General features: G+C 37.4%; 1 protein-coding gene across 1 annotated transcript in view; it reads right to left on the bottom strand.

Annotated features, from left to right (window-relative positions):
• The window catches only part of MALRD1 (MAM and LDL receptor class A domain containing 1), a 268,564-nt gene that overhangs the window by 92,548 nt on the left and 161,245 nt on the right, over positions 1-14,771 (bottom strand). The window contains exon 28 of the mRNA XM_009887147.1: positions 10,495-10,675. Coding sequence (XP_009885449.1) covers positions 10,495-10,675 — 181 coding nt within the window. The remainder of the gene's footprint in view (positions 1-10,494; positions 10,676-14,771) is intronic.

The raw sequence follows: 14,771 nt of genomic DNA, 5'->3' as shown, positions 1-14,771 counted from the left end.
AAAAGACCTTTAAGATCACCAAGTCCAACCGTTATCTGACTCTACCAGGCCCACTTCTAAACCATGTCCCGGAGAACCAGATCTAGATGGCTTTTAAGTACATCCAAGGATGGCAATTCAGCCACTTCCTTGGGCAGCCTCTTCCAGTCTTTGATAACCCTTTCAGTGAAGTTTTTCCAGACGTCTAACCTAAACCTCCCCTGGTGCAACTTGACGCCATTTCCTCTTGTCCTATCGGTTGTAACTTGTGAGAAGAGACCAACGCCCACCTCTCTACAACCTCCTTTCAGGTAGTTTAAGAGAGCAGTAAGATCTCCCCTCAGCTTTCTTTTTCTTCAGACTAAACAAGCCCAAGTCCCTCAGCCACTCCTCATAAGACTTATTCTCAAGACCCTTCACCAGCTTCGTTTCCCTTCTCTGGACCCTCTCCAGCACCTCCATGTCCTTCTTATACTGCAGCACCCAAATTGAACACATTACTCAAGGTGTGGCCTTACCACTGCCAAGTACAGTAGGACAATCACTTCTCTGGTCCTGCTGACTACACTATTCCTGATGCAGGCCAGGATGCCTTTGGCACACTGCTGGCTCATGTTTAGCTGGCTGTCAATCCATACTCCCAGGTCCTTCTCTGCTGGGCAGCTTTCCAGCCACTCCTCCTCAAGCCTGTAATGCTGCATGGGGTTGTTGTGGCCCAAGTGGAGGACTTGGCACTTGGCCTTGTTGAAGCTTTTGCTATTGGCCTCAGGCCATTGATCAAGCCTGTCCAGGTCCCTCTGAAGAGCCATCCTACCCTCAAGCAGATCAACACTCCCACCTAACTTGGTGTCGCCTGTAAACTTACTGAAGGTGCTCTCAATCTCCTCGTCAAGATCATTAATAAAGATATTATACATGAGTGGCCCCAACATTGAGCCCTGTGGAACACCACTTGTGACCGGCCGCCAACTGGATTTAAGTCCATTCACCACCACTCTCTGGGCCTGGGCATTCAGCCAGTGTTTGATCCAGCTGATTGTATGCCTGTCCAAGCCTTGGGTAGCCATTGTTTTCATGAGAATGTTGTGGGCAACAGTATCGAAGGCTTTACTGAAGTCCAGGTAAATAACATCCATAGCTAGGTCCACAGATCTTGACTGTCTGAAACAAAATGGATAACTGCAAAAAATATTTTAGTTTGATAGATAACAGTAAGTTTCATAGATCGGGTGTCAGGGTGACACAACAAATATTCTCCTATTAAAAATATTTATCATGAAAGAACTGATCACACAAACATATAGCCGAGATGCTCTTGCTGTGTTGCATTACATTTAAGACTTACATAGGTTGTGAGAGGTTATGTTTGGCCAGTGCTATGTGCTTGTGAAAGGCATAGGGTGAATCCTGAGTTCTTATGGTTGCTAAAGGCTGCAATGAGCAAGACCTTGAGCTGTTTTGAAAAACAACATGGAACAAGGTCAAATACACTGAGCTGCTGTTTACCGAGAGTTTCATCTTCTCTGCTCTCTCCAAGAGGAATGCATGTACTCACTCAACAGTTAAACACCATGTAAACAGTATAAAATGAAACATGTAATGTATATTCAAGGAAAATGAGACTTTTCCCTCCATATTTATCTTTTTTAGAAATTAAGGCCCTTTCTAAGTAGAAAATTCTTCAAATTGCAATTGAAAATGCCCCTCTTTCTATTATTTGTTGTTTAAATTGCATTGTACAGTCAGAGTATTTATATCACTTCCCTCCCCACTTTCATAATACTTGGAACATAAGAATAATCAAAGGTTAAAAAAAATTAAAATTGTTTGTTGAAAATATTACTCAACAAAAGTAACTTTATGTTCCAAGTTTCACCCTTTGTTTAAATTAAAATGCATGACATAAAAGCTCCTGGAAGGCTTCAACAGAACTGGAACTCAACTGTACTCAGTACTCTGAAGTTCAGGAATTATGAAACAGTTTGCCTCAAGCTTTTCATTTGCTTACCCCAATTGTTGAGTACCATTTTCTACATGACATTTTATAGCACATTAAAACTCTATTAGCAAACTCATCAATAATGTTTCTGTCCGTGGATGACCTTGGCAATCTTTTGCAGAGAAAACTAGATGAAAAGTATCTACTCATGCAAGCCTGCGATCATTTCAAATAAGGTCCTTTTGTAATTCAAAAACCATAGGGAGCTGTCATCACAGAACGTGTCATTTAAAAGGCCAGATTTAATTCAAAGATAAGCATTGGCTCTGACATAAACAGAACATCTAACAAATTGTATTGAATCTTAGGGGAGAATTTGACCTGTAGATACAAATGTCTGCCAATGGACTTAAAGATGCTCAAGGCCAGCAGCAATTTGGTGCCCAGAGCCACCAAATAAACTAGAAGAATAAAAAAAAAAAAATCATCCATAGTTCTGGAAATGTACAAATGGCTCTAGCTTAAGCAATACAAAGGTAAGAAAAAAAAATTCTCTTCAACTTCTAGTGCTGACATCACGGAGTATAAAAACCCATACCAGGCAAAACCAGAAGTTTTTATATTTGATTAAGACTAAAAGACTGGCCTTAGTGTAGGGTGTATCAGCAGGATAAGGAGCTGCTGCTCACAAGACCACATGCAGGGAGCTGCTATAATTTGCTAAATACTAAAGAAGACACTACGGAGAAGCACTGAAAACTGGGCAATGAGTGAGGGTTTGGTGTTCTAGGCTTTATCCCTTTGGAGCCTGCAAGTGGCAAAAGAAAGGGAGAAGAGGAGATAAATCTAGTGATGCTTTTACAGAACATTCTATTTCCCAGTAATTAAGAACATGTTGAAACAGAGAAAAACACCTCCTGAAGCAATTTGACATGTGGTCTCTACTGCTTGGTCCTTTTTCCCTTCCCTGTCTCCCGACCATCCTGATTCCAGTGTAGAGTTAGATTACATCTCAGAAATTTCAGCTGACTAGGTTATTTCTAGAGCTTTTCACTGATACTCTAAAAAATTACTATCGAGCCATTGTTTCCACTGCGATGCAGATTCAATCCAAACCACTCAATCATAGCACACTCTCCCCTTATCACAGATATTTTAGAAGCATCTCATATGAATATTGTATTTTTTTAATGTGTGGACTTGTCCCAGTGTGGTCTGTAGGCGCTGTTGTGACAGACCAATGGAGTACAACACATAGGCGCAAGTCATGGTTATCTGCAACAAGAAGGCACTTCCTCAGCTGAATGCATTTCCTGGCTGTGCAGAATAATCATTAGATGTGAAATTCACCTTGGATGCCATATTGCATGGAGGCATATGATGGGTTACAGAAGATCAACCGCTATATGCCGTTTATTCCTATCAGAAGGGTGCTTACCTGCTACAATAATTTCATATGAAAATGAAACCAGGCTGGGGCAGTGTTCACTCTTACAGTACCACCTTTATAGACAATGATCGCGAGGTTAAAAAAAATATTAAAATCCAGCCATCTCGACCCTGTATATTTTGCTAGCCATGAACAGTCTTCTCTTTTGGTCCATTCAAAATATGTGGAGTTAAGGAATCTACCACTGCACATGAAGAGTAAGCAGTACATCAACTGAATATCAAAATGATGAGATTTTAATATTATATTGAAAAGTTGCATTTGCAGCAACCTACTACCAAACCAAAATATCTCTGAAGTCAGCAACTTGTTTTCAGATTTACATGAAGTAAACAGAAACTGAAAAAAAAGCTGACTTCTCTTCATGGAAAATGAGGTAAAAGCTAAATCTTGTTTCTCATATTCAAAATCTGCAGCAAATGACCTCTAATGTTTTCCTAATGAGAATCTGCGAGTTGCAAAGTTAAGGAAAGATGGCCAAAATAAATATTTTGGTTAAGCTCTTTTGCATTCCAACAGTCCTGGAGTATTACAGGTGTGTAAATAACCGCTGTACAGTGCAACAAAAAGTAGAGAATAGAGTGATCTTCAAGCTGGTACCATATTGCTCGTCTTTCCTTTCTTTTAATCTTTTCAAGGACAACTGTCAAATGTAATATTATTTATTGCCTCAAGCCAGGCTATATAATATTTGCTTCTTCAGTAAAAATAAATTTATATTTTTACATACGTTGCTAGAAGGTGTTAATATGCAGTGCTGTTTAAGCAATCGCCTTGTGCGTAACATGACTTGTGCAGGAATTCAAGTCTTCCCCCAGTGTAACTGCAGCAGCCCTGGCAAGCTGGGTTGAGGGAACCTGTAGTTCCTCTGCATCCCTCCTGAGCCCACTGCCTTCCCCTCGGAGAGCATTCGGGATGTCCTGTTGCGATGGCTGACTTTCACTTTTCCAGAAGGGAGGTTATTTCTTGCCTAGAACCAAATTGTGCATCGTCTGTACCCTCTGCTGAACGCAATGAGATCTGAGTTCAGTAAGATTTTCACTCAAAAAGGATAAAGCACATTCATGTTAATGTGTTACAGTGGCACAAATTAAATTAAAGCTACCAAAAATTACTAGACTTATCAAAATGAGCCTTCTTGCTCTACAATGAAGCAGATTCAGTGGATATCAGTAATTTGTCAATTGACAGCTCACCATGAAATCAAAAAATAATTACCTTCTAGAGGCAAAATCCAAACATTAGACTAAAAAAAATAAGAATTTTATCATTAATTTCAGCACAGTTACTGAGAAGTTTTAGCCTGCTGATGCAATGCCTATGTGCCATGTCAGAGTACTCTGATACTGACCTATCTATAAAAACAGGTGAAAAACACCACCAAACATTAAAATATTTTGACAAGGGGAAAAAAAAAAATAAGAAAATGATAAAAAAAACCCAGGTACCTGGACATACATTCTGGCTGACTACAAATATATATTTGGAGCGACTAAAACAGCTCTGGCAGCTTTCTCTGCCCAAATTCCCTTTCGTCTCACTTCAGGGTCAGGTTTGTACTGACTATTTCTGTTATTAGAGCTTGAACTTTTCTCAAGTGTTTGAGCACAAGGAACTAAATTCTCCACTAAATGTAAAGCTTTGCATGATATATAGCTGAGGATTCAAAGAAAACAGTGATTTATTTTAAAAATAAAAAATTTGGCCTACGGACCCAAACACTAGGATGTTTTAGCTGTTTTGTCTCTGATCTGCAAAGCCAGGATGGAATTCTAATGAGAAAAGATTTCTCTGCTGAGACTTTCAAAGCTTCTTGTTTATGGGAGCATGGAAGCAAAGTTGTTCAAAGGATTGTAGTACCTTCACCTATGGTCTTTGTCATAAACAGTAGGTGAGGAGGAATACAAATATGTGAGGAGAAAGGGAAAGAAAGCCAGCAAAGAAAGCTTTATGATATTTTAAAGAAAATTTCTGTTCAGCTCAATTTGGTAAATCAATTTCCTCTTAATTGGAGTACTGTGACGTTTTGATTTTGCTTGCTTTTAAAAACCAACTATAATTTTAATACCACTTGAGGCATGACTGAATGTGTAATATTTACCTTAAACATGAGAAAAAAAGCTTGTGAAGTCTTATCCCAAATGGGCAACCCACAAAGATCACTGGAGCAATAATGACTATTTTTTCTTCCTGGACTTCTATTGCACTGAATTGCCAGACCATGAAAAAATATACAAATCACCTAAATAATCAACTATTCTAGAAATTTTTGTTTAATTTGAATTTCGAGTTATGAGTCACTAATTTTCATTTTAGACTGCTAGTTTTTCAGGTGGTTCCCTGGGATGCCAAAATCAGTATGTATGATGTGGCTGAGTAAGGTATACGTCCATGTTTATACTCCGTGTTTTGCATCTGGAGTATAAGATTCCTTTTCTTTAAAATGGATGGACAAATTCAGACTAGTGGCAATAACATGTCTGATGAGTTGTGCTTTTGATTCGCTATTATATGACAGTGAGCCATCAGCTGGAAAAGCAAATCAATAATGCTTGAAGTCCTCTTTAAGGTTACCAGACCATGGATTATTTCTGACAGGATTTTTAGAAGATGTCACCATGAAGATAAGTGTCAGAAGTCTCAAAAATAAAATTATTGTTACGGATTATTCTGTACAATGCTCATGGCTATTTTAACTTTTTATCAAGACAAAATTGCAGACATTTATTTCTAGCCTGAAAATAACCTATTGCATGGTCAAAGTCAATTGTTAAAGCACAAGAGATGACCACTCGAAACTCCATTCAGGTTCCATAGGATAGTCTGTCACTAAAGTTGTATAAAGAATTATTGTACAAGAAAGTGAAAAAAAAATCAAATGTAATTAATAAATTAATCCATTTAATATTAAGAACAATCTTTTTCTGGCTGTGATGTGACCACTGTTTTTCACATTTTTCAATTAAACCTGCAAAATAAAAATATATCAGATTTGGAATGTAAACTATTTTTGCTATGAAAACATAACTTATCCTCTCACAACCAACTGATAAGGCTGTTTTATACCTTCTTTTTTTCTAACTCTGACAATATTTCTAAGACCTCTCATGTTTTCAGTAAATCCACAGTTGTTTTTGACCTCCAAAGAAATCAGTGAGATCTGAGGGAAATGAGCCTTTCAGGAGAGAGCCCCAGAAGCTCAGATCATAATAAATAAAGTTATCTGTAGTGTTCTACCAATATAGAAGCTTTTAAAAAATTATTTTTTAAAAGGAAATAGTGAAAAGATTCTCTTATGTTGGTTGAAAATCTTCATGTAACATGAGCTTCACGCTGAAAGAGGGTAGATTTAGATGAGATATCAGGAAGAAAATTTTCACCCTAAGGCTGGTGAGGCACTGGCACAGGTTGCCCAGAGAAGTTGTGGGTGTCCCATCCCTGGAGGTGTTCAGGGCCAGGCTGGATGGGGCTTTGAGCAACTTGGTCTAGTGGGAGGTGTCCCTGCCCATGGCAGTAGGGTTGGAACTAAATGATCTTTAAGGTCCCTAAACTGTAAACCTCAACTATTCTATGATTTTATGTAAATCACAGCTATGTAAGTGAAGAGCAAAGAAGTCGGCAGAGTTAATCCACCTCCATGCAGACTGCCTTATGATATTTACAGCTTCTTTCTATACACACTATATGAAAGTAAGAGGAAGGAAAACACACATACAATAAAATAAGTCTTTGGATTTATTAAACTCTGCTATAACCATTGAATATTACCATACTGCATAAAAGTAGTTTTAACATTCCTATGTCAAAAATCCTCACACAGACTGCCTGTCTCTTCCCTCTTCACTCTCTCCACTTGAGTATATTATTTCTACAAAGAGGCAATTATTTTATTGTGCTGACTGAAAACCATGATCCAGGAATACTATTCAGCAGCTTCCAAAAGGACAGTCTGTGAGGAGGAAGCTATGCCAAAATATCTGAAAGGTCCAGAATGGCTCTAATGTTCTTCCCCACCACTACATCCATCTGCTGGGAAGCAGCTAAACATTCAATTTTTTCCCCATACAGTTTAAGGCTTTCCAATTTCCATTCCTGCCTGTTTATTTCAAACCTATTATTCAAGTTTTAATTGTTTTCAATTATCTTCTAGGTTTTTCCTCTGCTTATGCAATTACCGTGGCTAGCATATGCATAATATTATATAAGATTTTAGTTTAATCTAATAAATCTCAGTGGAAAATACAGATGTGGCCTTCAGCTCCCCTAGAGGACCCTGGTTACATGTCTAGATCAGCAATTCTGCAGCTACAAACACAGTTCATGAATAAGTGTTGTAAATCCAGTTATTTTGTTGAGAAAAAAACCCTGACCCCCTCTGGTTTGTATGCTACTCTTCTCCTTGAGTTTGGCCACAGTAAGATTGTGTTTGCTGTCTTTTAGCTTTGTTACAACAGACACAATAAAACTGTGAACCCTGTGCTGCAAAAAACCCCAATTTAGACATGACATACTTTCTCTATCCTGCACGCCCCAGGCTTGGGTCAGACTGAAATGTTATTTTTGAGAATCTGGCAAAGTGTATTTTGTTTGTTTGTTCTACAAAGGTAAAGAATCAATAACAACAAGAATGAAAAAGGTCAGACCAGGCTCCTTCATGTCATGATGCCAACAGGAAGGTCAGCTTACCAAAAGTCTCGAGAAAATTAAGCAAGCAGATCTCAACTTGTGGAGTAGAAGGCAAAAAAATCATACCCAGAGCTGATATGAATGACGCTAAAGACAATGCAATGATTCCCTCTTGACTTTGGTTTGAGCTCAAATATCATTGTATAGACAGGAAAAACAGGTTGGGGGGCAGGTTGTTTTTTGGGTTTTGTTTGTTTTGTTTTGTTTTATAGCCATGCACTTGCACACACACACGTGCATAAAAAGAAAATACATGACAGGTCTCTGATCCTTCTGAAGAGCAAAGAGATAAAAATAAACCCTTTCCCATAGGATACATGGACCTAAACTTTAATGAAACCCGGCTGTGTCTAGCATATACTACCAGAGGTGCTGTAAGTGAACGTTTCCTGATTATATAAATATTGTACCTTATTACAGTGCAAAAACATCCACTATACAAGTGACAGCTCTATAAGGATTAGCATCTTGGGTCTCAAGCCTTTCTAATTCAATCTTTAAAAAATGTGTATTTGTATGGTATATTCAACTGTGTATTTCAAACTTCTATGAGAAAAGTCTCCTCTGAATCATTATCCATCTTCATGAACAATAATTTTCTGCAACATACATGGGAATATTACTATGCCAAAGCTGTAAGTATGTGAAAGTAGTCGGATCACATCGTGGAACTGCTTTCCCAATAGAGCTTCTTGCTGAAGCAGTGCTGTAAAACAAATAGTTGCTATAAGGTAATAAACCCAAGTTACTTTCTGAACTGTTTCATTGCAAAGGTATTTTAATGCAACACTGGTTATAAAACACTATTAACATTCAGATTTGTAGGGTCATAGACTAAAACCAGTGTAAATTTCAGCAGTCTTAACATCTTAAGAGATTTAAAGTCCTTCATATGACAGCTTTCCAACTCCCTGTTGAAACAATTTCCTTCCTTGCAATGACAACTCTGTGGAATATTTCCAGTTATGTTTATATAACGTCTATTTTCAGGTTATTATAAAATATGTGGACTTAAGAGTAAGCAGAAATATTTTTATGTTATACGAAGATATATTGATACCATCTTTATGAACTCACCAGGGAGTTTTCTTCTTCCTTAGAAAAATAAATCTTCCTATTTTTATTTGCTGAATATCTTCATGAATCTGACTGTGAAATGAAGTGTTTAAATTGTTCTAGCCCCAAAATGGGACAGAATCCCAGAAATGTGGTTTAACTAGACCCCACTGTATGAATTAATACATTTTAGTACAACTTGGCAAAAAATTGCAGGAGCGATCAGGATCCTCTTTGTTGTTCAAGATGATGACCTCCCATCACCTACCAGGGCATCCTTATCCATCTACCTTTGTCCTTTGAAGAACAATCACACGTGTAACAATGGAGACAATGAAACTCTTAGAGAAAGCACAAGGGAATCACTAGCATTCTTGTGCCTGGAAGAGCTTTTAAGGGTACATGGGCCTTAGAGTTTTATTAAAGTGCAGTTCTGAAGTAGGTCTCAACTTGTATCCAGTTTCCATTCTTTGGTTTACGCAACAGAGCAATTTCTGAATGCAAAACTTGCATTTTTGAGATGAAACTATATCAAAAGGTGCTCTCCAGAAGTGCATTTTCCATGCTCCAACTGATAATGGGCATCCAGACCACAGCAGGAGATTAATGTTTGCCCAAGTAATTTCCCCAAAACACATATGATGTAGACATGTGGTGTCAGCAATGATAGCCTCACTCAACAAATCCACTTATATTGTGTCACACTGTTTCCTAGCAGGGATAAAGACCACATCCTTCCTTGATGGAAGCCATGATCCACTCAGTTTTTATCTTTCCTTTTTTTTTTTTTTTTAAAGGCAAAATCTGTTCCTATTTTAGTCCACAAAAAGATGAATTAAATAGAGTGAGTACCCTGTGAAGGAGTCAAAGGTTTTCTTTACTTTGCTGGCCTTAACACTTAAACTGAACAGGGAAAAGGAATAGCGACAATGGTCTGTTTCTGGTCTCAACTCATTTTTATGGCAAGAGCCTTTATGATAAAACAGTGAGTCCAGAAGCTTCACTTGATACAATCTGACATACTTTGTACAAAAAGACTCAGTAGCTTACCAATGAATTCAAGAAGGAAAATTCTCACTCAAAATCAAATAAATTAAGGAAAGAAAAACTCAGGCATTTCTTGGATTTATCTGCAATAACTCAGTGTGAAAACACTGCACCAATACAAGACTCTCTGTATGAGTAGAAAATGGTATGGAAGTTATAAGAATGAAAACAATGATTAGAAAATGGTATGGAAGTTATAAGAATGAAAACAATGTACTCATAACTGATTTTATCAACAGTGACATTATGATAAAAACAGTAAACCCGTGAAGTATCTAAGCAAGAACATCATACATCTCCTTTAGCATCCCACTAGAAACTTCCCTCTTCAACTTACGTGTAGAGCAGTTGTTGAACTCTATGTCGTCTATCGCTGCTCCTCCTCCCAGGTCTCTGGTACGAATGCCTTCAAAGATAACTTCAAAATTCCTCAGTTTCCCCAGGTGTAACTCGACTTTGTTCCACTCATCATTGTGATTTCCTGATTCACTCCATATTTTCACAATCCCACCACCAGTCTGAAGTTTGAATGAAATATATATAGTAAGATACATGTAAGCATGGATTATCAAATACCAGTTTTGGAAAAAGAAAAAGAGAGAAAGCTGGTAGACACCCCTTCAGTTTTGTCAAGAAATGGTAAACATATGCTTTGCTAGGGTAATAGCAAAAGTAGCAAAATGAGATGATTACCATACAAATCACATAAACATCAACAGTAGATGGAGTCTCAGTACAGAAATTACTGTGTGTATGATTGAACTCCAAAATAGTCTATTTTGGTAGAGCTGCATTTAACTTTATGTAATACTGAGATTTGTTCTTTGTGTTTAGAATATATTACTGGATGCAAGTTTAGTTTATCATTTTAAAATTAGGGTATCAAACAGGTAAAATCTTTTAAAAGTTGTGACAATGGTAGTACAAGGGAGAAAAAACCAGCAAGTTTAAGATAGTCATATGTTTAGTATAGTTTATTTGAAGGTAAATAGCAGCATTCTGACTTTCAAATATGTTAATGTATTGTAAGGCTTTTCTTTAAATGTCCAATCACATCACCTAACTGGCAAGTCAGCAGCAAACAACATGCTTCATTTTTTAATAGTAGTATTAGAATGCAGATGCACCAGTTTCAATTGCTGTGAATAAATGATACATATATATGATGGCACCAAAAGTAAATATTTGTAAAAGTTTTGTATATGCCCCAATTTATTTTTCTTTATGACTGTGTGACTAATCATCCAAATGGTAAATGAGAAAAATTTTGCTAGTCTTTTGTTATCAAAACTCATTAGTAATCCAGCTAGGGTTAATAAAAACACTGTGCAATGCATCAAATGGCTAAATGCAAAGCACAACAAAGGTTCTAAGAAAGTAGTACATGAACAAGCAAAATCTAAGGAAGATAGAGACAACAGTAAAAATAGGGAGGGAAGCAATTTAATCACATTTCTTTATACATGGTGAACCTGTTAGATCAGATTTATGTTAATAAGATTTTCTTATGCATATTTATGATGAGAAAATGAAGCTTGGTGCTTTACATATTGTATTCTGAATAGGAAAGTGCAGACAAGTATGCACAAAAATATTATATTAGTTGTTTCTGAATCAGAAAATTCACTGAATTCTTGATATCTTTTAGAAGGAGGTCCTCAGACCTACGAAAACATAGAGATACTGAAGTGTGTCTTGATGATGGTGTTCTGGAAAATTATCATTAACTATAAAGGAGTTAGTTGAAAACAGTGGCAACTTTACTTTAAATTGCTAAATAGGAAAGAAAACAGAGGGAAGGGTCCCCATAACTGCATGTAAAGTCATGCAGATTCAGCTGAACTATCCTGTTGCTGTACACTACTAATGGTGTTGGAGCAGCAGCAATAGAAGCCCTTTGTAAGTCGTGATGACTGAGCACACAAGCACCTACAGAGGCAAGTTTAGACATTGCCTTGTCTGTTATGTCTCATTGGTTTAAAGCCAGTGACACACTCCACTGAAGAGAAAATAATGTAACAGGACCTCACAAGTGCTTTGCACCACTAATTCCACAGTCAATGACAACTGGTTATGATTTTCTCAATCTATTTCTCCCAGTGACTTTCCTGACTCTATTTATGTGCTATCAAGTCAGAGATCCATTCATTTATAGGGTAGGCCAAGGCCCTTTCAGGCCTATAATCAATGCAATTAAGGGGAACAAGCATCAGACCCAATGGGATACCCTTTCTAAAAATTCCACCTAAAGTTCAACCTGGAAACACAGCACAGAGGACTCTATATTAAAACCAAGCTAAAAAAGAGTAGATGTAGTAATCAAAGCTGATTTTCACAGTGGTAAAACAGTTTTTCAAATGTAAGTTAACTTTACTCATATTATTCTTGTTCACCAAATACTTAGTTGAAAATTTAATTTAGTTATTTCAGTAACTCAACAGTACCTATTCCATTGATTCAGATATTTTTGTATAACCTCCAAAAGAGTAATACATATTATTGGGATAATTTGTTTAATCTGGAAACATCTTCCATCTATCCATGACATGAATAAAATGTATGGTTATGATGAGTTACATTTGGCTTTAAGGTCTCCAACAGGGAATACAATGCAAAACTTAGAAGAGAAAATATTTTTAACATTTGATCTATTTGCTGTCTCTGGAACCTCTTCTTTCCGCCCTTGAGAACACTTTGGAATGGGAAAATTTCTCAAATATTATTTATAAGAAATTACTGATTAATTTTAAAAAAGCAGTTCAGTGCTGTGTATTAGTGGTGAATTTAGCAGACTTAATATGAAGTGGATAATAATAATACTAAAGGATAAGGGAATTCCTTTACTTCTGTGCATTTAAGTGAGATGAAGAATTTTAAAACTTGTATCTATCCCAACATTAAGACCCAAATTTATAAAGAAATTACATGTGTTTAAGTTTGGATGTATGGAAGTCAGTGAAATTTCTTAAAATATACAGAGGTAAATATTTATACAAAATCCGGAAATGTTAAACGTAGCACAGTTAACTAGAATACGAGCCTCACTTCTGCTGTTAGTCTGATCTTGATTGATTTCACATTATATTTTATTACATTACATTCTGTTCAGACTTACATTAAGTTTATCATGCTGATTTTTGAGTAGAGGATGCTGCGAGCACCAAATAACAGTGATCACATACTTCTCTAGAAATATCCAAATAAAATATTGGAGCAATCAATTTGAGTACGGTGTCATAACCATAAAGTATCAAGTGTTTATGCAGCTATAGGAACTGGGGTATTTATTTATGCAGCTATAGGAACTGTCCCCACTGAGACACTGAAACATATAGAAAACTTTTTGCTAGAAAGAATTTTTTTCAGATAGAAACTTTACAACAGAAATGGTAGTCTCCTCACACTACACGAATTCCTGAATATGGGTACACAAATAAAACGCAGAAGAGAGACATTTCTTTTCCTGTCTGGGTTCAACAGCGGCAGTTCCTATACAACAGCAGTACTTCATAAAGCATGAAAGGCTGATTTTTCACTTGCTCAGCTACAGCTCTACATAACAAAATGAAAAGCAAGCTCATCCCCTGCATGACTGCGTGAAGGCTGTTCTAATCCAGAGTTCAGAGTCCCTTCAAAAACACAAACCCTGCACATCGTCTGCATGAGACAGCCAAGGAAGAGGTGGGAAAGGGAGAGAAGCAGGAAGCTTGGCTCTCCTCCTCTTCCCAGGCCCAGACAGTGGAGCTGGCTTGGCTGAGGGGCGTAAGCTATACGCTTCTTCTGGATACATACTTGGCATGAGAGGATCATCCTTTGTAAGCTTTGCAGATTCCATTTCATGAGTTATTGTTTTGTTTTCTGCATTCTCCAGCCAGTTAATCTGTCTGGCGCTTTGGCATTTCTTTCATATATTCGGAATGTGTTTGCTTCTAAAACAAACACAAATATGGCCTGAGGGGGGGAAAAAATCAGTCTGTGCTTTGACCTGCCCACTGCATCCAGAAATCTTTTGATCTTTTTCACTCCCACATACATGTGTTAATGTAAAAGAGAGAGATGTAAAAGAGATATATGACAATCAGAAAAAATGTGTCCCAGCGTAGAGGAGGCTGGAGGCCAGACTGTCACCTTTCTTTCTGTTTTTATGAGGCTTATTCTTCTACTCATACTGAGTGTCTAGCTTGCTCTTCAACCTGGGCTTGTGGCAAAAGGCCCAGTCTAACTCTATGCTCCAACACACTCATAAAATATGGTTAAGATCTATGGTTTTGACAGATAGTATCAGTGCTGTTGGGGTGTGTGTGTGTTGGTCCTGCTGGCTGTTGGTCAGGCTGGAAATCCTATTTTCCAGTTAACCTGCGGGAGTCCAGATACATGTGGTCCTTTACCAAAAAATAAATCTGTGATCTGTCTTGCTGCCACTCACCTGCATCTTTGTTTTCAGCTCTTTTCTGCATTATACACATCATACCCTAGGCTCCACAATGCCTTCTTTGCTACACTTGCTTGCATGTAATCCCAGTCTCTTTTCTTCACACCAACACTTTTGTATCAAAGCCACACTATTACCTTCCTTATGTCTCATTTCATTTGCCTTGGCCTTCCTTCTAGTTC

The sequence above is a fragment of the Charadrius vociferus genome, unplaced genomic scaffold, assembly GCF_000708025.1.
Source record: "Charadrius vociferus isolate BGI_N301 unplaced genomic scaffold, ASM70802v2 scaffold126, whole genome shotgun sequence".
Classification (NCBI taxonomy): Eukaryota; Metazoa; Chordata; class Aves; order Charadriiformes; family Charadriidae; genus Charadrius; species Charadrius vociferus.
This window is presented reverse-complemented; position numbering and strand designations above follow the sequence as displayed.